The following is a 22,603-nucleotide window of genomic DNA, read 5'->3' on the forward strand; positions in this document are numbered from 1 at the left end:
GAGATTAAACTGAAGGGTATACAATTTTGAAAGGACTAGACAGATCAAACAGAAAAAAAACTATTTCCTTGTGGAGAAAGGTCAGTATTTAAGAGAAGTAGATTTAAGTTAATTATTCATCAGTTAACTATTGATCTCAGAGAGATAAGGTTTAAAAGGGATCCGAGTGACGACTTTTTCCATGAAGCTGTTGGTGAGTATAGGGAGTATATGGAAGAAAATGACGCCAGCAGACAACACTACCAAAGGCGACATCCTCAAGGAGGATCACAACGCAATTCTTTTCATTTGTTTTACAATTTTTTTTTATCACAGATATGGTTCTGCTACTACAAGAGCCCATAACCTACATCCTGGTGGTGTGATTTCAGGCTGATTGGGCGACCAGGCACTATGCTGTTTCTGAAAATGTTCTACAAGGCTGTGAGCAAAGTATATGTCATAGGGGCCAGGTAACAGGCCATGATCGACTCCATTTCTCACTGGTTAAAGTGCCGAGGAAGATTGAGATCATCGAGGTGGGTGTGTAAGGATAGCGAGTATTCAGCCTCTCACTGCTGTTGCTGGAGAAGGTGTCTGTGTGTGGCCGTCTCTCATGCTCTCGCTCACTGCTCTCGAAGGAAGATCCTTGTATTTGACTGATATCTCTCTCTCTTGATGCTGTTGGTGGTTGATGCTGGAGCAAGGTTTAATTGTCATGGATTGTAGATTTGGACTGTAATTCAGTTTTATGATATGTTCTAGTTTCTAGTCTAGCTATGATCACTCTTTTTTGTTTCTCCTTTTGGTCAATTTTTGAATCAGGACAGCCTGCAGATAAAGCACACTGAGCCGAACTGTACTGAAATGTGCCTTTTGATTTTGTGTTTTATATTCTGGGTTTTCACTTGTTCTTCTTTGTTGCCATTTGCGCGATTTGTTTTTTTGCGTGGGGGTGGAGGTGTTTGATGTCTGATGCCTTCCTTTGAGCGGGTTGGTTCCATGGATCTTCTTTGTTTCGTGACTGACTGTGGGGAAGACAAATTTCAGGGTTGTATACTGCATTCATACTTTGATATTAAATGCACTTTGTATCTTTGAATGACCTGCCAGAGGAAGTGATTGAGCCAGGCACAATATTATCAAAGCGTTTTAGTTAAGTGCAGTAACTGTTGTGTTTTGTAACTCCAAATCATTAAACTAAATGAAAGCAAAAAGATGGGAACCCATGAAAGCTTGTCTTAGTTGTTTTTACTTTAAGCGAGGCAGACACATATCACATGGTAGCAGCATGACATATGCAATTCATGTATATAACCTGTTATGAATTATTTAAATGAACAAGAATGTTTAATCAACCAATATATTTACAATATTAGACAAATACTTCTGAAGTATTAAATACACAACACTCCTCCTTGCTTAGCTATAACTCTAAATCAATATAGAGTGCATCTCAACTATACACATAATGCAAGTACCATACAGACGTCCACAACATAGTAAATTTTAAACTGTCCCATTTATTGTTGTAAGGTTCCACAAATTATATGGTCTCTCAGTACATCATTGAGCCCATTGTTAAATTGACAATGCTTGGAGAACTTCTTCAATTCAGCTAGATATGCTGAAATGGACTCCACTTCCTTTTGATTTGGTTTATGAAGCTACAGTATTTTGCAATCAACAATGGCTTCAGTCATAAATGTTTCTGCATTACTTACACAATATCAGCAAAAGCTTACACGAAAGCTCATTTCAGATGGTTGGTTGGAGCAGTTAAACTTCAAAGCAAACTGTACGCTTTTCCTCCTAAAGCACTCAGCAAAACTAGTACTTGTTTCTCTTTGGCTATTCCACTTCCTTTAAAATACTGCTCAATTCGTACCATATACAGCAGCAAGTTATCTTTGGTGTAATCAAACACGTCATTTTTTTCTGATGTAGCTAGCCTTCTCTGCTCTTTTTGTTTATGATTATTATAACCCGGTACTCACGGTTTATGTGATCAATTCTCACTGCACTTTTTTAAAACTTGGTCATCCCACTGTGCATCCACAGGCAGGTAATCATCTTGCCTTTACCTTAAACTTCCTCATTGCCAGTTATGTTTTGCTTCTCTAAAGCATTAAATTAATTGAAAGCAGAAAGACATGAGCCCAGAATAACTTGTCTTAGTTCACTTTTACTTTAAGTGAGGTGCGCACGTATCTAATGGTAGCATCATGATGTATGCAATTCATGTGCTTTTATATAGAGGCCATAATTATTTAAACAAACGAGAATTCTCAAACAATATATTTACAATATTACTCGAATACTACTGAAATATTAAATGCACAAGTTACTTTACTCAACTGTAATACTCCTACATAAGAAAGGACAGGTACATGGATGACAGATTTTTGGAGGGATGTGATCTTGGCGCAAGTAGTGAACTAGGCAGATGATTGTGGACTCGATGGGCTGAAGGGCCTGATTTTGTGCTGTGTTATTTCATTCTAATTGAAGAGTTGGCTAGAAGTTGAGAAAGTAATTAGTTCAGTGGGGGGTGGTGGAACATTGAAGAAAGAGTGCTGACAGGAGCCTCCTCTATGTATAATGATTACTCAAAGACACACCTGCAGGGCAGTGGAACAAGAGCTGGGAAATTAGACTGATCTAAAGTCCATTTTTCGTTGACAAGAGCACAAAGGCCTTAATGGTCTCCTTCTGTGCTTTAAATTTCAATGATTTCATGATTCATACTTTTGCAGTATTATTTTTGTCAACACGCCTCCTTGCTGTCAAGAGACGGGAAGCCGCATCACAAAGCTTGTTGGAGCATTATTTTGACAGAAAGGTACAGCTGTTGCTCTTAGCAAAGGAGTGAATTTCTGTTGATAGCTCTCATAATTTGCCAGAGAAAAATGCATTTTATATGAAGTACCAACGACAAAACTAACAGACGTAGTATTTGGATAAAAAATGAAATGACATTTGATGTTCTCTAGCCTGGAGAACATACTTTCCCAACCTAGAGTCCATGGGTCACTCAGTTAATAGCCTGCTCTAGAAATAGTTGTTCAGGATGTTCATTTCTCAAGATATAAAATGGGTCACATGTTATTTCTTTGTCTTCTTAATAGATGTATAAACTGACTGAAAAGGGGACCTCTTTTAAAATCACAGAAAAGCTAATACATATATGCTGATACAAAAATTTCATTCAGCCACTGACTTCAGTTACTTGAATCAAAATCAGCTTTTATTATCACTGACTTATGTCATGAAATTTGTTGTTTTCTGGCAGCAGTGCAGTGCATTTCATAAAATATGTTCAAAGTTCAAACAAAATTAAATTTATTATCGAAGTATGAACCTTGAGATTCAATTTCTTACAGTCATTTACAGGAAAATAAAGAAATACAATAGAATTTAAGAAAAAAAACTATAAATAATAAAGTCTGACAAACATTGAATATGCAACAGATGTCAAATCATGCTAATAATAAATAATAAATAATACTGAGTACGTACATGAGTTGTAGAGTCCTTGAAAATGAGTCAATAGGTTGCAGAGTCAATTCAGCACCAAGCTGAGTGAAGTTTCCTACTTCAAGTTATACTTGAATGCTATCAGTTACAAAAACTAAATAAAGTTTGTAAAGGAAGAATAACAATCAAGTTCAAGTTCATGTTTAATCGTCATCAGAATCAGGTTTATTATCACCAGTATGTGACGTGAAATTTGTTAACTTAGCAGCAACAGTATAATGTAATGCACGATAATATAGAAAGAAGAAATAAATAAGTAAATCAGTAAGTATATATATGTGTATTAAATAGATTAAAAATAGTGTAAAACAGAAATAACATATATAATAAAAAGTGAGGCAGCGTTCATGGGTTCAAAGCCCATTTAGCAATTGGATGGCAGAGGGGAAGAAGCTGTTCCTGAATCACTGAGTGTGTGTCTTCAGGCTTCTGTACCTCCTTCCTGATGGTAACAATGAGAAGAGGGCATGTCCTGTGTGATGGGGCCCTTAATGATGGACTCTGCCATTCTGAGGCTCCACTCCTTGAAGATGCCTTTGCTACTATGGAAGCTAGTACCCAAGATGGAGCTGACTAATTTTATAACTTTTTTTGTAACTTCTCTCAGTTCTGTGCAGTAGCACCCTCCCCCATACCAGACAGTGATGCAGCCCGTCAGAATGCTCTCAACAGCACATCTATACAAGTTTTCAAGTGTTTTAGGTGACAATCCAAACTCTTCAAACTCCTAATGAAATATAGCCGCTATCTTGCCTTCTTTATAGCTGCATTGATATGTTCGGACCAGATTAGATCCTCAGTGATCTTGACACCTAGGAACTTGAAACTGCTTTCACTTCACTTTCTCCACTTCTGATCCCTCTATAAGGATTAGTTCGTGTTCCCTTGTCTTACCCTTCCTGAAGTCCACAATTTGTTCTTTTGTCTTACTGACATTGAATTGTTGACGCAACACCACTCAACTAGCTGGAATATCTCATTCCTGTATGTCCTCTCATCTCCACCTGAAATTCTACCAACGATGGTTATATCAACAGCAGATTTATAGTCATAGTCATAGTCATACTTTATTAATTCCGGGGGAAATTGGTTTTCGTTACAGTTGCTCCATAAATAATAAATAGTAATAGAACCATAAATAGTTAAATAGTAATAGGTAAATTATGCCAGTAAATTATGAAATAAGTCCAGGACCAGTCTATTGGCTCAGGATGTCTGACCCTCCAAGGGAGGGGTTGTAAAGTTTGATGGCCACAGGCAGGAATGACTTCCTATGACGCTCTGTGTTGCATCTCGGTGGAATGAGTCTCTGACTGAATGTACTCCTGTGCCCAACCAATACATTGTGTAGTGGATGGAAGACATTGTCCAAGATGGCATGCAACTTAGACAGCATCCTCTTTCCCGACACCACCGTGAGAGAATCCAGTTCCATCCCCACAACATCACTGGCCTTACAAATGAGTTTGTTGATTCTGTTGGTGTCTGCCACCCTCAGCCTGCTGCCCCAGCACACAACAGCAAACATGATAGCTCTGGCCACCACAGACTCATAGAACATCCTCAGCATCCTCAGTATAGATGTCATTTGAGCTATACCACACCACACGCTCATTCAACCGTACAAGAATAACCATGATTACAATCAAGGTGGGCCAAGGCATTGAGCACCCCCCTGCCATTACCATTAACAACTATGAGCTGGAGATAGTTCACGAGTTTACATACCTTGGCTCCACCATCACGGACAGCCTCCCTCTAGACCACGAGATCAATAGACGGATCGGACGAGCAGTCTCAAAATTCGCCAGGCTGACAAAGAGAGTCTGGGAGAACAGAAAGCTGACGACGCACATCAAAGTTGCAGTCTACAGGGCCTGCGTCCTCAGCACACTGCTTTACGGCAGCGAGGCCTGGAGCCTCTACTACAGACAAGAGCAGTGTCTCAACGCCTTCCACCTTCGCAGCCTGAGACGCATCCTGGACTGACCGAGTCACCAACAGCGAGGTCCTGGCCCGCGCCCAGATACCCAGCCTCTTCACCCTGCTCCAACAACGCCGTCTCCGCTGGCTGGGCCACGTACACCGCATGTCAGACGGGAGGATCCCGAAAGACCTGCTGTACGGGGAACTGGCCTCCGGCAAGAGAGCACAAGGGTGGCCCCATCTTCGTTTCAAGGACATTTGCAAGAGAGACATGAAGTCACTGAAAATGAACTTCTACAGGTGGGAAGACATCGCAAGCGATCGCTCTCACTGGAGGCTGGAAATACACAGAGGTCTAAAAAGAGGAGAAGAGAAGCTAAGGCTTGCTGCTGAAGAAAAGCACACTCGTTGGAAAAACAGCACCAAGACAACACCGGAGGACAGCGCCTTCAAGTGCAGTCGATGCAGCCGAGACTGTCACTCCCGTGTGGGCCTCTACAGCCACAACAGACGCTGCTCTAACACAGACTGAAGCAAGACCTTCCAGGCGCAGATTCATCGTCTCGCGAGACTAATGGGTGCCACCACCACCATGTGCAAAACACAGTACCAACAGTTACATCCAGCATAAGGCACAGATAAGATACTAAACACATATATCAGTAAAATACAGTCACACAAAAAATATATAGTCCAAGACCCTGAGTCCGTGAATGTTGCAGCAGTATGTAATCAAACATAATACAGCTTGTCTTCTGCCAAGCGAATACTGGGAGGCAGCACTGACCCCAGCTTGGACACCACACCATGCCACCTCCAGTGGAGCACAGTGACTCTGTCACCCGCCCCCAGGGTGGCTGTAAACAGGTGACACAGTGGTTGAGGCCAAGTCCTTGCTGTGACCAAAGCCACGCAGCCTCCACGGCGTCCACCTCTGCCGTATGCCAATAAATCCATGAATCAGATTTGCAGCATCCCACAGTAACAATGTCCACAAGTCATGCGATCACAAGCAAAAGGACTAGGACGATTACCTGCTGTTAGACGGCACACCGCCTTTGCGCACCGATTCCTCCAACGCCTCTCTGATGCAGGGAGGAGCACAACCAACAGCAAGTCCAGTTCCTTCAGTTTCTCTGCCAAGAAGCAACTCACCAACGGGGTGGACCTGAAGAATGTTACGCTCTTAATGCGAAGCAGGGTCTTGCACTCATAAAAAATACATTTATAAAAGACAATAACATCTTTGTTGGACCCCGTAGAAGTCAGCTGCAACTGAATGTGCTGCCTTCTCACCAGAAACAAAAGTAACACGCTACTGCTCACTGGTTCATGGACTGTTAAGAAATCTGATGGCAGAGAATTGTAATAAATTCCTGGTCGTCCATCCAAGATCGAATCATGTTCAAGAATGGTTTCAATTACTTAGTGCAGGGTTTCCTTTTTCATATAGCTTTCCTGATATTATTTAGGATTTATATGTCTTCAAGATGGATTTACCTTAAGATGTTTATAAAATATTTCCTATGAATATCATTTCCATACAGATTAAATACGTTATAGATGGTTTTCATCCACTAGGAATAACCTACTTGAATCTTATTGTTTTCATCTGGTTATTAGTTTGTTAGATTTGCGGAACAGGTTTATAAGGGAAGTTCATCAAAGGAGTAATGAAAACCTGATTAGACAACATTTTATACAAGTGAGTGAGGAATCTAAGTCCTTTCAATACCAAAAGCATTTTGGCTGAGGTCATTATGGCACCTAAATGATTTTCTCTCCAAACTCTCACCTCTCCTGTCTCTGTAACCTTTTTTGAACCTATTACCACATGAGATATCCATACCTCTGTAACTGACCTCAGGTCCGTTCCAGAATTAAATTGCTTCACCACCTGTGCCCCATGTGCATAAGTGTATGATATGTATGCACAGGTGCAATGAAAAACTCACTTGTAGCAAGCGTCACAGGCCATCATCTTAAAATAGAAAGGCAAAACCTCCAGAACTCTCTCCCTAGACTTTGCAACTTCATGACTTCTCTTTCTTGCCGTGTAATGTGGTTTGAAACATATCTCTTTGACAACCTTTTGGTCATTCCCCCATATGCTTCTTATGCCAGCAATATCAGGAAGGATTCCATCCACTTTGTTTATGGACTACTTGTCCCACTCCCATCAGGAAAGAGGCCTCATCAGGACCACTAGACTCAAACAAAGCTACATCCCCCAAGCCATCAGCAGCTCCACCCATTAGCACATCCCACCACTTCTACATCCACATCTGCCACTCCTCTCCAAAGCCCCTCAACACCCTTCATCTCCCCATGCACTGCCACTTCATGCTTCTGTTCTACATCTCCAAACTGCTCTGACACAATCAGTCATGCTGTGTTTTCATATGCCTTGCTGCTACCTAAAAGAGTTCTCCTTGCTTATTTTGTCCTTTCCTGTCAGTCACCTTACTTGAAGATACTTGTGTGCCTAACCTAACTATATTTAAATACAATCAGTCTAATATATAAGCTAACCTTATATACTGTAAATAACCTTATATACCTTATATAGCCCCATTCAAACTGTACATAGTGTTTCATAGGATTGTTTTTATATTAATATTTATCATGTTTTATTTGTTTTTTATTGTGTTCTTTATGCTTATTGTGTTTTTTTATGCTGCATCAGAGTAACAATTATTTCATTCTCTTTTACACTAGTGTACTGAAGAATGACAATAAGCAATCTTAAATCTTGATATTCATTGGTGGTACTCTCATCAAGTTCTTCACCATCAACAAACCAGAAGTCACTTTTGACCCGAGACTGAAAAAGACAGTCAAAGACTTCTGCTGACTACAAGTGTAGGTCAGAAGATGAGTGCCCTGAGGAAGGCGAGTCATCTCCTTACTCTGCAAAGCTTTTCTACAAGGTGCATGCCAGGAGTATAATGTAAAAATACCATTTGCCTGGATAGCTTCAGCTTCAACAGCTCACAGGAAGCTCAACACTATTCACTTGATTGCTGCACAATCATCTACCCCGAACATTGATTCCTCTTCCACTGGAGCAAAGTAGCTACAGCATGTACCAAGTGCAAAATGCACTGCAAGTATTCACCTGCACTGCCTTGACATCACCTCTTCCAGGAGATTTTGAGAATATCCTTAATTTTTTTTCCTTTACCCATTTAGTGATTACCTCCCATGTTGGAAGCTGCAGCAAGGCAAGGGTTAAGGTAAGGATAGTTTACAGACCGTGCACAGTCTGCTCTGGTAAGTGAGGTTTTTGATGAGAGGTCTTAGAAAAGCATAGCTTTCCTTTGCACTACAGGGGACCAGAGCCATTTGTTATACCAAGACAAGGGTGCTCCAATGTATTCTAGGGTGACATTTACTATTGGTGAGCTATTTTATTAATTCAGACGTGTTATTGGCCTTTAACATGGAGATTCTATTGGTTATTAGTACCTGTATTACCATCATGTGGTTGGTGAATGATCAAGCAAATAAGGAATTTGAACTTGAATAAGGTTACCAATTGGTTAGTATCTGCATCCAACTAGTCAATTTCTGCATAAAAATGGATTTGTTTGAACTTCAGAATAGTGTGGGTGACAGGGGCCATGCTGTTTTCCTTGTGCGCAAGCAAATAAAATGTGTTTGAGGAAGAAGTGTGAGTTTTCTGAGTCAAGTTAATCAGTAATGACACGATGACAGAACTTGTAATATATTGTCTGAGTGAGAAATCTGGTATCAGGCATGAAGACAAAGCCCTATTCCAATGGATGGCAAATGTAGACTAATCCTTGGCATTGGGAATATTGGCCTGTGAGAAAAAGCTTATGTAATGCACACAAAATGCTGGAGGAACTCAGCCAGTCAGGCAGTGGCTGTGGAAATGAATAAACAGTCAATGTTTCAGTCTGAGACCCTTCTTCAGGACTGAGAAAGTAGGGGGGAGGTGCCAGAATAAAATAGTGGAAGGAGGCTAGATGGAAAGTGATAGATGAAGCCAGGTGGGAAAGGTCAAGGACTGGAAAGGAAGGAGTCTGATAGGAGATGAGAATGGACCAGAGGACAAAGGGAAAGAGGAGGAGACCCAGGGGGAAGTGATAGGCAGGTGAAAAGAGGAAAAAGGTCAGAGTGGGGAATAGAGGAAGGGGGAAGGGGGGAAATTTTCTTAACAGAAGGAGAAATTGATATTCATGCCGTCAGGTTAGAGGCAACTCAGACAGGATATAAGGTGTTCCTTCTTCGTCCTGAGGGTGGCGTCAGCTTGGCTCAACAGGAGACCATGGACTGACATGTCAGAATGGAATTGGGCGTTGGAGTTAAAGTGTTTGGCCACTGAGAAGTTCCACTTGTGGCAGATGTTTGTTTACAGTGTTTTGCAGAAAGAGCATGAGTGGAATCTCTTCAGATTGTTAAAGTTTGACACATCGTCCTAGAAGCAGATGTAGAGAAAGGTTCACTGCCTCCCCAGTAGATCATGAGCTTTGTACTAGATCTGTGATCATGTTCTTTAACCTTTCTTTTCGTCATTTGGTTAGGGCTGTGTTGGCATAATGACGACAATGGTGAATTTCCTCATTGAAATCTGCCTTGGTTAAGAGATGGGAATTTGTACGTTTTTTCTCATGTCAAAGGACATTGATGTACAAAGAAATCAGGATGTTATATGACTTAAGACATTGGAGCAGAATTAGGCCCTCCAGCGCATTGATTCTGTTTATAAGGCTGTTAACATATGGATGTGAGTGTAAGGCTCATCTTCTCATGTATTTCGGAGAACATATTATTTTTCTTTTCAAATCTTTTTATTGTTATATTATACAGGAAAAATAACATAAGTACTGAAGTATCAACACTTACAATGTCTCAAAAAAGACATTATCTTAAGATTGAAAACAGTTTTGTGATAACAAAAAAACCTACTAAGCAGAAAAGTGAGAAAAAAAAGAACCCATTAGGTGTACAACCCCTCTAAAAATAAACATCAAACCCCCAACAAGAAAAGAAAATATACTAAAAAAATTTACAATTAGGTCGTGGAAAAATTATATCAATTAACTCAAGTGATAATAACAAGCAAATGAGCCCCATCTTTTCTCAAAATCAAATAAAGGTTCAAAGGTTCAACTTCTAATTTTCTCCAAACTAAGACATAGCATTACTTGAGAGAACCATTGTGACAAAATGGGAGCTGATGTATCTTTCCACTTCAACAAAATAGCCCTCCTAGCTATCAATGTAACAAATGCAATAACCTGTTGGTCAGACACAGAAATACCATGAATATTTTGAGGAATTATTCCAAAAAGCGTAGTTAATTTATTAGGTTGTAAATTAATTTTAAGTGCTTTAGAAATTGTTGAAAAAACCGACTTCCAGAACTGTTCCAATATAGAACAAGACCAAAACATATGTATCAGTGTAGCTATCTCAGTATTACATCTATCACAATGACTATCAACATTAGAAAATCTTTTCTAATGTTGAATATATTATTTTTAGATTTATCTAGATACACAATATAATAACGGCCCATGACCCCACACCACCCGATCACACTCATATGACCAATTAACTTACTAACTTGTATGTCTTTGTAATATGGGAGGAAACCGGACTGCCCTGAGGAGACCTATGTGGTGATGGGAAGAACATACAAACTCCTTACAGAGAGTGCTGGAATTGAACCCGGGTCGTTGGCACTGTAATAGCATAATGCTAACTGCTACTCTACCATGTTGTCCCAACATAAGTTGATAACCAGTTGGACTTTTAAGCCCGCAAGACATTCCCAAATACTACCTTGATTCTGGAGGGCCCCATGCGATGAATTATTTCACATTCCTTTCACAGGAAGCTAGTTTGAGTTGAGCTGTGGCACGGTGGTGGCTGCTCCTGACCAAAATTATGGCCGGGAGTGGACGTCCATCCCTTCTATCACTCGCCCCCTATCTCCATAGCAGGACAAAGGTTACTATACTAATGTGACATGTGAATAGTTGATGTTTGTCAGTGTCTGAGAGGTAACTAAGGTGTTCTCAGTTTCTCTGCAAGCAGAACAGGATTAAAGAATATTACATCTTCCAACTATTGTATACAAATTATTGCCAGCATCATACATAAAATGCTGGAGGAGCCCAGCAGGTCAGGCAGCATCCATAAGCAGCCCACATTTCAGGTGGAGTCCCTTCATTAGGACTGCCAACAAGCCCTTATCTTTGAATAATAAATTCCCAAGTTTTAGGTAGGAAACTGATAGAGGGTATATCTTTTTCAACTTTGAAATGCAAGTTCAATTCTTGATGTAAGTATTAGCAATGTGTAACTGTTAATACTTCCACTAAAAGTCTAAGAATGATAGACCATAAGAAATAGGAGCAAAAGTAGGCCATTCGGCCCATCAAGTCTGCTCCGCCATTCAATCATGGGCTGATCCAATTCTTCCAGTCATCCCCCACTCCCCTGCCTTCTCCCCATATCGTTTGATGCCCTGGCTAGTCAAGAACCTATCTATTTCTGCCTTAAATATACCCAATGACTTGGCCTCCACAGCCTGTCGTGGCAACAAATTCCACAGGTTTACCACGCTCTAACTAAAGTAATTTTTCCGCATCTCAGTTCTAAAATGACGTCCTTCAGTCCTGAAGTTGTGCCCTCTTGTCCTAGAATCCCTTACCATGGGAAATAACTTTGCCATACCTAATCTGTTCAGGCCTTTTAACATTCAGAATGTTTCTATGAGATTGAAACATAGAAACATAGAAAACCTACAGCACAATACAGGCCCTTCTGCCCACAAAGCTGTGCTGAACATGTACTTACCTTAGAAATTACCTAGGGTTACTCATAGACCTCTATTTTTCTAAGCTCCATGTACCTATCCAGGAGTCTCTTTAAAGATCCTATCATATTTGCCTCCACCACCGTCACCGGCAGCCCATTCCACGCACTCACCCCTTTCTGTGTAAAAACCTTACCTCTGATATCTCCTCTGTACCTATTTCCAAGCACCTTAAAACTGTGTCCTCTCATGCTAGCCATCTCAGCCCTGGCAAAAAGCCTCTGAGTTTCCACACGATCAATGCCTCTCATCATCCTATACATCTCTATCAGGTCACCTCTCATCCTCAGGTAAACTGAAAATAAGCTCTGAGGAATTAACTAAGCTTATCATTACTTTAAATGGAATTTATTTTAAATCTCTCTAGCCTTTAGCCTCAATGTTGTATTTAAGATCATAAGACATAGGAGCAGAATCAGGCCATTTGGGCCATCCAGTCTAGTCTACCATTCCATCATGGCTGATTTATTTTCCCCCTCAATCCCATTATCCTGCATCCTCCAATTAACATGGAAATTTACTGAGCCAGTTTGTTAGCACAATATTACTATTTTGTGAATTTATGTGGTACTTGAATGATTGCTATGCTCCCATGCTAAGCCGATGAGAAGTCATGTTGTTAAACCTTTCTGTGGTATGTTTTGAAAGTGAATTCAATATACTGTATCTGCTCATTTGTAATCTGACTTCTGAAAATTGACCGTAAGAGTTGACGGACCATTAGAAACATCCAGATTGCTCTGGCACGTAGTGAATACACTGCCGAATACCTCAGGGAAATAAAGTGCATTCTCCTCTTTGTGATTTATTTTTTCTAGATTGAATACCTTTGGCAGTCGGCGTTTCAGGCCAGTGGGATACCAGCTGTGAATTTGTAAGAATTCCACTGAGATTTTCTTTTAAATGCAGAATTAACAGGTTAAAGAACACCACAATTTCCCCCCTTGAGTTGCTTAGATCTGCATCACATTAAGTAACGTTGCCTTCATGGATTCTGTGTTCTGCGATATGTTAGAATTTAATGTCTAACTGGCTCAACACAAATATAATAGCCCATAAAGATCAAGCTTCCTCCAAGAGGACCACAAGTTGTCATTGGGTTTGGAGGCTTGTGTGCCTCAGCGACCTAGACAGCCATGTTGGCAGGAGTCAGGGCTTTATGCTTTGGCTCTTGGTGGGGTCACCCATGACAAACAGGTCAAAGGGTAGAGCCCAGACTTAGAGTGGTCCACCGATCCTCCAGGTTCAGGGGTTCAGCTCAGTGCTAACAAAATTATTACAAAAACAAAAATGAAAAATCCTCTACATCTGAACGTGATGGTATTCCTGAGTCTCCACCTGGGACTTGTATGACTGACAGTAGTGAAAACCGAGAGGAAGCTACTGACACGATGAAGGAAGCCCTGAACATCACCAGAGATGGAAAACCTTCACTGCTGCCATAAATGCCAGTGGCATAATGGGAGGGGAGGGAGGGAACGTCGACTCAGACCATGAGAGGCCTGCGTCGGGCATTTTCATGCCTTACAAGGCGCAGATTGGAAGGCATAATGGGAGACAGACAGAAAACAATCTTCATCCAAAGAGACTGGATCCCAAGTCATTTTTTGAATGTCAATAAATCAATTTGTGGTGGTTTCATGTCACACATATCCAAGTCTAGACATTCTACTGATTAGCCCAGTGTTATCTGCACTATATGCCTTCAAGGTTCAAAGTTCAAAGCAACCATAACAGAATCAATGAAAGACCACCCAACTACAGTGTTCAGCCAGTGCAGAAGACAACAAACTGTGCAAATGCAAAAAGAAGAAACAATAATATAAATAAATAAGCAATGAATATTGAGAACATGAGATGAAGAGTCCTTGAAGGTGAGTCCATTGGCTGTGGGAACATTTCAATGATGGAGCAAGTGAATTTGAGTGAAGTTATTCCCTTTGGTTCAAGTGCCTGATGGTTGAGGGGTGGTAACTGCTCCTGAACCTGATGGTATGAGTCATGAGGATGTTGTTGGAGGCAGCAGTGAGAAGAAAGTATGTCCTGGGTGGTGGGAGTCATTAATAATGGATGCTATTTTCCTGCTGCAACATTTCACATAGACGTGTTCAATGGTTGGATAGACTAGGCTGTATCCTCTACTTTTTATAGGCTTTTCCATTTAAGGGAATTGGTACTTCTATTCCAGGCTGTGATGCAGCCAGTCAATATATTCTCCATTACATATCTAAAGAAGTTTGTCAAAGTTTTAGATGTCATGCCAAATCTCTGTAAACTCCTAAGGAAGTAGAGGCACTGCTGTGCTTTCTCTGTAATTGCCCTCACGTGCTGAGCCCAGGACACATCCTCTGAAATAACAACACCTAGGAATTTAAAGTTGCTGACTCTCTCCACCTCTGATCCTTCAATGAGGACTGCTTCATGGACCTCTGGTTTCCTTCTCCTGAAGACAATAATCAGTTCCCTGGCCTTGCTGACATTGAGTAAGAGGTTGTTTTGATGACACCATTCAGCCAGATTTTCAATCTGCCTCCTATATGTTGATCCATTACCATCTCTGATTTGGCCTATGACAGTGGTGTCAGCAGCAAACTTGAATATAGCATTGGAGCTGTGCTAAGCCATACAGTCATAAGTGTAAAGCCAGGAGGGCAGGGGACTAAGGACACAGACTTGTGGTGCACTTGTTGTCTTGGAAATCGTGGAGGAGATGACGTTGCCAATCTGAACTGACTGGGATCTGCAAGTAAGGAAATCCAGGATTCAATTGCACAAGGCAGTGTTGAGACCAAGGTCTTGGAGTTTATCGGTTAGTTTTGAGGTGACCATGGTATTGAATACTGAGCTGTAGTCGATAAAGAGCATCCTGATGAATGCACCGCAGCTATCCAGACATTCCAGGGTTGAGTAAAGAGTCAATGAAAAGGCATCTACTCCAAAAGGCAAACTGGATAGGATCCAAGTCACTCCTCAGACAGGGTTTGATATGTTTCATCATCAACCTCTCAAAGCATTCCATCACTGTGGATGGAAGTGCTACTGGGCGATAGTCATTGAGGCAGGTCACCACACTCTTCTTGGGCACCAGTATAATTGAAGTCTGCCTGAGCAGGCGGGTACCACACACTGCTGAAGTGATAGGTTAAAGATTTCGGTGAACATACCAGCCAGTTGATCAGCACGGGTCTTTAGTACGGGGCCAGGTACAGCATCTGAGCCCAATACTTTACGTGGGTTCACCCTCCTGAAGGCAGTTTGCACATTGACTAAAATCATAGGATTATAGGGTACAGGAACCTGTGATGGTTCCTCCATGTTTTGGTGGTCAAAGTGAGCATAAAAGGCATTGAGCTCATTTGGAAGGAAGCCCCGCTGTCTTCCATGTCACTTGATTTAACTTTATGAGAGGTAAGAGTATTCAAGCCCTGTCACAACAGTTGAGCATCATTTGTTCATTCAAGTTTGGTCCAGAATTTCCTCTTCGTCCATGAGTTGGCTTTCTGGAGATCGTACCTGGACCTCTTGTAACTTTCTTGGTCACCAGACATGAATGCCTCTAACCTGGCTCTCAGCAGATTTCAAATCTCATAGTTCATCCAGGGCTTCTGATTGGGGGAGACGTTGATTGATTTAGTAGATTCACACTCATCTACAGTCATTTTAATAAAGTTTGTTACAAGCATGGTCTATTCAATCAGATCCTTAGATGAGTGCTTGAATATGCCCCAGTCCATTAACTCAAAGCAATCGCCTAGCCACTCCTCTGTCTCCCATGACCACCTCTTTGTTGTCCTAATCTCTGGAGCTTTGCTCTTTGGCCTCTGTCTGTATACAGGTAGGAGAAGGCCAGCCAAGAGATCAGATTTCCCAAAATGCAATCCAGGCATGGTCTTTCAAAAAAAAAATTACTAGGCTCTGTACTCATCAAAGCCCAGGTTTTTCTTTCCAGCTCCTCTGTGCCTCTAATATGCAAACACGGGAAAGTTCTTGGATGAGCATGGTGCCCCACAAAATGCATGTCACATTCAGTGAATTTGGTACTGGGACTTGATTTATTGACTTTTCCACTTCTAAGTTAAATACTTTTCACCTATGTGACAGCTTTTCCCTGGTCTGCCTGGTGCAATTCTCCGGTGCTATCTTAGCAATCGATCAGGTAAATTCTATCAGGTGCTTCAATCAATCGTTCCCATTCCCCTCCCTGGACTGATGCACTACCCTCCCTCACACTCTTGGGTCTCTCTTCCATAGAACACTTACCGACTCTTCGGCCCACAATGTTGTGCCGACCTTTTAACCAACTCCGAGATCAATCTAACCCTTCCCTCCCACAAAACCCTCCACTTTTCTTTCATCTATGTGCCTATCTAAGTCTCTTAAATGTCTCTAGTGTATCTGCCTCTCTCTTCACAACTGGCAGTGTGTTCCATGGACCTACCACTCTCTATCTAAAAAGCCTGCCTCTGACTTCCTCCTCATAATTTCCGTGAAGTTATGCCCCCTCTTATTAGATATTTCTGCCACATACCATATGCCTTTCTAACCACCCTATCAACTTGCAGTGCATTTTCTTCAACTTCCATTGCTATAAGTCCCAATCCTGTGTTTAATTTCTGATCCCAGATCTCTCTGAACTTTCCTTTTGATTCACACATCTATATCTAAGAATCAAGCCTGCTGTTTTTCTTCGAGCAGCCTCCAAGATCTTCAGAGAAAATCAGTGATCATTGATACTTGCAGTAGAATGGTATTTTGCTCATTGCTTTCTTCCAATTAACATGGCATGTTTTGCCTAGGGAATTCAACTTTCTATCGATTTAAGTTCCTAGTGTCCCCCTAACTCCCCTTGGATGGTGAGGTGGAGATACATCTCCACCAAAGGAAGAGTAAAATGCTCCTTCCACCCGCTAGCCTGCCGGTCACCCTTGGGCAAGGTGTAGCATCTGCTTAGCCCCCAATCAAGGTCATATGAAGCCATGGGAGTAGATGATGAATGGTTGTATTAGCCGCTGCTGCATATCACAAGTCTTAGTAATGAAACCACTGACGCCAGGCAGACAATCTCTGGAGAGTATTGATAACGGCTGGGGTCATCCGTCTTGTAAAGACACTGCCCAGAAGAAGGCAATGGCAAATCACTTCTGTAGAAAAATTTGCCAAGAACAATCATGGGCAAAAAAAAACCCACGATTGCCCACGTCATATGACACGGCACATCATGATGACGATAGTGTGATAGTTGCAAATAACGCTGGTTATTTAGTGTTTTAATAAACAGACACAGATATGGTTGATATTTGTTTTAAAAGTTAATAACACTTATTTAAATGAAAAGTGAATCTGGAGTTGACCTGAGAATAAGTAAAGCTAGAGGTATGTTAGATCTGCAGAAAACACTGATGGTTACTGCCTTCCAGACATCTTACAACAAGGCTAGATTCAGATTAAAGATGTCCTTTAATTAGCTGTTTGTTAAAACCTTAAGTGATTACTACTTACAGCATTAATGTAATGAAATTTGGGTTACAACTGCATCAATCTATATTTTATCCCAAGGCGAAAAATGGTGCACCCCACTGCAAATCATGATCTTCATATATTTTCCATCTGTAAGTACTTCAAGAAATAAGCAAAGCAGAAATGCCATGGGTGTTTTTTTTATTGATTCAATACATAGTGCAGACTTTATTTATCCACCAGATGTATATATTTAACTTACAATTACAAGCGGGACAGATCGAACAGTGCAAGACACTGAAGATCAGCTTCATAGAGCCTGATTGTCAATAACACTATTTCTGGCATAATTAATTAAGTAGCAAAAAACGAGGCAAATTACAACATCTAGAAGATTCTGAACAATGCTCTGCACAAAATGTAAACAGTCATTCTCATTTACTTAATAAATAAAGAATCAAATAATAATTTAGATTTATCTAAATTCTTCAGAATATGTATGATTTATGAGGGATTTCATACAAATTACTTATAAAAGATTTATTTCCATGACAGCAGCTCAATAATACAGCTTTTGCTCTTTGTAAAATCTGTTTTAATTAAAATGACTCTTCCTGCGCCATAAATATTCTATGATCCTGAGATCAGAGTTAAAAAGTGATGTGCTTACCCTGGTCACAAATGACCATTTTTTTTGCGGTCTTCTAGGAAATGGGAAATGGATTATTCATTGCCCAATTTAACCAAACAACATGAGGCTCATTAGAATTGCAGCTCGTGTGAAATGCCTTTTAATAATCCTGAAAGACAACATACTACGAATTGATTGTCATGAATTTAGAGGAGGATTTTTTATTCAATCAATCTTATGCTCTGCACATAAAATGGAGATGTTGTTTGCATTTGTGTTTTTAAATTTTATTCCTGTGCTTTACAGAATTGTAATATTTAAACAAGATTTTCAAATGCCAAAGCTATCATTTTAGCATTGGCACTGGTTTAGCAGATGATTTCGGTAAGCTAATTTAGTTCCAGCCCTCTTTTGTTAATTTAGTTAGCTTACCAAATGTACTTTCCAAACTATTTCAAATCATTTATTAGTGCAATGCTATGTCTATATCCCTACCATTAATGAAAATAAATCAATAAATAAATGTGATTTCACAACACTAAGTCAGATGTATGGGTGTCTCGGTGCTGTCACAAGAATCCATATATGGTTGGAGTTTTACATAACTTACTTGGTCAATGACAGTGATCAGCATTATGTTTTGCTTTTCAACAAGCATGCACACAATGATACTACTGTGCACCAACACCAACCTATCAAACACTATTTAGAAACTTACCTTTATTAAGTCATTCTCAAGCATAAATATAATATAAATCAGGCAATGTTATATAGATAACACCATACATCCACTTGCAGAGAGAGAAAACACAATCCACCAGAAAGCATAATAATAGTCTTCCCTTCAGTGAGAATATTAGTCTGAAACTTTGCTACCTACAGTTTTCTGTGGTGGAGGATGCCTTAGCAAGTTATTAAATAAATGATCTGTTGGCACATTTCCCCCATAAACAATATGTACACAGAAACAAGTTATATAGTCAAAATATTCATATATTTTATACTCAAGTCAGAATGATACATACCTCACAAATGGTGGGTGAACAACAATTTACTTTTATCTCTCACAATATGTACACTTTAGTCTTAAAACTTCAACAAAAGTTGACAACATCTTAGTTTTCCACGACTCCTCCCTCCCTTTCACAGTTATGACTGTCTTTAACTTTAACGTGGGAAGGAATGAGAGTCCCGGATCCACTCTCCAGAGCTGGCCAACCCACAACCGCGCCACCCCCCCCCCCCACACACACACACAGACCACACACACAGTCCGCACACTGGAAGTGAGCACTTACAGTACAAGTCTCTAAATGAAACTTTTCAGAGCTCTCAGATCGGCCAGTTCTAACATCATAAAGTACTTCATGATTCACAAGATGACGGTAAAAAGTCCTGTAAAGTCTTTACTGTATTTTTTTTACCAATAGAATGTGGGACTCTCCATCAAGTTGTTGCAGAACTGTTGGGGTTGTTAACAGTGTGTTGGGTGGAGTGTGGATTAATGCCAGTGGGGAGAATCGCACTGGGCTCCTAGCAATGCGACTCAATGCTACCCTTGAACAGCCTCTTCTCAATGCAGTGTCCGTCTTTTCTATGTCGTACCATTTCCTTCAATGGTGGTATTAATGGTCAAAATAGTTTTAACAAACATATGGATTTCTTCTAGGGGCCTAACTCATGTAAACGATTTTCATCACCCATCTCTTGAGTTGGATAACTCATGCCTTTAGCTTTATGAAAGTTCAAGATTTTTCAAACTTCTTAAAAGTTCATCAAATTAGAGCTAAAGATAGGAGCGCAGCCGTTTATTGACCACTTAAGGGATTTGTCACAGCATACCCCCAGGCAGAAAACGAGCCCACATCAGAAGAAAGGAAGCAATAAGGACAATTTCAGTTCTTTCTCACCGAGGACCGCATCGCGCTTGAGGCTGGAGGCTTTGTTGACGACTTTCAGCTTCAAAGCCGCCCTCTTAAACTCGTCAAGCGGGAGTCCGTCGAAAAAGAAATCTTCATTGAAAATTGGGTTTCTGCTATTCTTGATGATGGTGCTCCGCTGCTTCTGGACCTTTCCGGGAGTCAGGTACAAAATGACGCAACAGTTGATGCTCTTGTTGTCCAAAGTCTTGTCGTAGAGGTCCTCCGCTGTGATTATCCGGATGCGAAGGCGGGCGTTCGTGCAGTCATACTCTGCGGCCAGCCTGATGGCACCCCCTCTGTTGAGGCGGATAGTGTGCTCTTTATGGACCCGGTCTTGATATTGGAGCAAGCTGAGCGGGAGAACCCCCTGGGGGGCTGGAGGACCACCAGCTGGAGGCGTGGGACACCTGATCCTTTTGGAGATATTTGGGCTGGCGTCGGTGGAGCTGCACTCATCCGTGGACAGGGAACTGTTGCGGGTGAACGACTGAAGAGGCTTGCAGTGCTTGGCCAGGTTCTCGTGGCTGAACATCTTGAGCAGCGATGCCCCTGAGACCGAACGGGAGAGAAGGGGCGAGTTAAAGGGTGAGGACTCCGCAGAAGAGGCGGTGTCACTCTCTCCGCCACTGAAGTATCTGTAGGTACTCGCCAGGGACAGGCTAAACTCTGGTGGGTTGAGATGCTGGCTCTCCCCATTGCCTCTGTGGCCAGACGGGCGCTTTCTTGGGGAACTGGGCGAGGTCACGGGGCTCCCATGATCAGAATGGAACAGTGATTCCTTCCTCCTGGTGTGAGGACTCTCCACCAAAGTAGAAAAGCCATAGGAAGTCTGTGTCATCGGGATGTAAGGCAGAGACATGGCACTCTGCGATTGAGGGTCATAATTGGTGTTGCAGCCAGGCTCGGCCAAGTCATCAGAAATGGCTTCATCCGCACTCTCGATCTGAATGATGTGCCGGTTGGCCACCTTCAACAGGTTGCTGCCAGCCTCCGAAGAGGTCTTAGTCTTCATCCTGGGGCTGCCGTGGGGTCTTCTAGTAACGAAGATCTGCTCGGAGGTGGAAGCTCTCAAGTTTGACGACTTCTGCCGGTTTTCGGCGTTCTCGGCGGACGCTCCCTCGGACGAGCTGTTCGGAAATTTGGGAGGGATAAAAAAATCGGGGATTTTATCCGGGGTCAACACATTGCTGAACATGGGAGCCTTGGGTTGCTTCTCCCTGCCGCCGGCGTCTCCGGCACGATTCAAATTGTTCTCCACAGAGCCTCTAATTTTTTCGAAGAGCCACATTCTATCGTTCTGCAACACACCGGGTTAGCAATCTGGGAAGCAGAGAGATAGCGAAAGCCTGTCAATTCACAGTTACGAGAAAATTAATGCAATTTGATTTTGCGAACATGTTGACCTGATGTTACTTTAATCTAAATTGTTAATTGTTTCGTTTCAGCTCGTGGTTTCGTTTCATGAAAAAGTCAGCCAGTTCTATCTGTTCGCCGTCTCGAATTCAAATTAACTTTTAAAGACAGCACGTAACATAAACAACGCGACAAAGTTCACAGTCCCACGTGTAATAACCTCCTACCAGTGGCGTTCTGGGCAAAATCTGCCGAGAGTGAACTCCTCGCTTCTTAAGCAGAAGGGAGAAGATTCCCCACGCTACACTTTCACCGTTTGCTTCGTATAGTTTTTGAACATTCCTCCCCTCTCCGGCTACTCCTTCAACTAGTAGAACAACTTTTGAAAACAATTGGTAACGATTATGTTAACGATGCTCCAGTGAAAGGTTTAGAAAATAGAAAAGCAGGATTTGTTTTAAGACAAAAAAGCACCACTTACCTTCTGTTCGTGTGTTTTGCTATTCTTGAGGTCGCTGTGCTCCAGCGCCGTGACTGCCCTCCCAAAATCTGAACAGCTATGGCCCCGACTTGCCTCTCCCTCTCTGCATCGTTTTAATCTGCCAGATCCGTCACTCGGGAATAATCGGCCACATCAGCCAATAAGTGAGAGGTGTCGCTTTGTGGAACAGGTTAACCTGATCGTGTAGGTAACCAGTAACTGCACACAGCGTCAGTTGCCTAGCGCCGTGTTGTTGTCCTCTCTCAGCACAAGCCCTCCAGCACAAATTCTGCTCAATGCTGCGCTCGCGTTGTGAAGCGGATGGGCCGTTGTCTGATTTATGGACGGGTATTTCCCCAGATTTTCAATTCAGCACTGAAGTAATAGAACAAGGCGAACTTGGAGCAGTTGAGGCGGGAGATATCCACGCCCTTAAGAGGACATACAAATAAAATGCACCGGCG

At 41.6% G+C, this 22,603-nt stretch overlaps 1 protein-coding gene across 2 annotated transcripts; it reads right to left on the minus strand.

Moving 5' to 3' along the window:
• Positions 1 to 958: 958 nt before the first annotated feature.
• LOC140188045 (C2 calcium-dependent domain-containing protein 4C-like) lies at positions 959 to 22,508 on the minus strand. Of its 2 annotated transcripts, XR_011883216.1 has the most exons (3): positions 22,140 to 22,508; positions 19,409 to 21,625; positions 959 to 1,007 (listed from the first exon to the last, which is right to left on the minus strand). XR_011883216.1 is itself a non-coding variant. In XM_072243957.1 (2 exons), exon 2 carries the CDS (start codon positions 21,591 to 21,593, stop codon positions 20,250 to 20,252), a length of 1,344 nt encoding a protein of 447 aa, XP_072100058.1. In that variant the 5' UTR covers positions 21,594 to 21,625; positions 22,140 to 22,508; the 3' UTR covers positions 17,944 to 20,249. The 2 variants fall into 2 exon arrangements, 1 of the variants encoding a protein (XP_072100058.1); XM_072243957.1 differs by lacking the exon at positions 959 to 1,007 and having other exon boundaries at positions 17,944 to 21,625.
• Positions 22,509 to 22,603: the final 95 nt, after the last annotated feature.

This window comes from Mobula birostris, chromosome 26, assembly GCF_030028105.1.
Source record: "Mobula birostris isolate sMobBir1 chromosome 26, sMobBir1.hap1, whole genome shotgun sequence".
Classification (NCBI taxonomy): domain Eukaryota; kingdom Metazoa; phylum Chordata; class Chondrichthyes; order Myliobatiformes; family Myliobatidae; genus Mobula; species Mobula birostris.

Excerpts from the sequence above, each read along its gene's own strand:
- LOC140188045 (XM_072243957.1), bottom strand. The coding sequence starts at position 21,593 with ATGTGGCTCTTCGAAAAAATTAGAGGCTCTGTGGAGAACAATTTGAAT.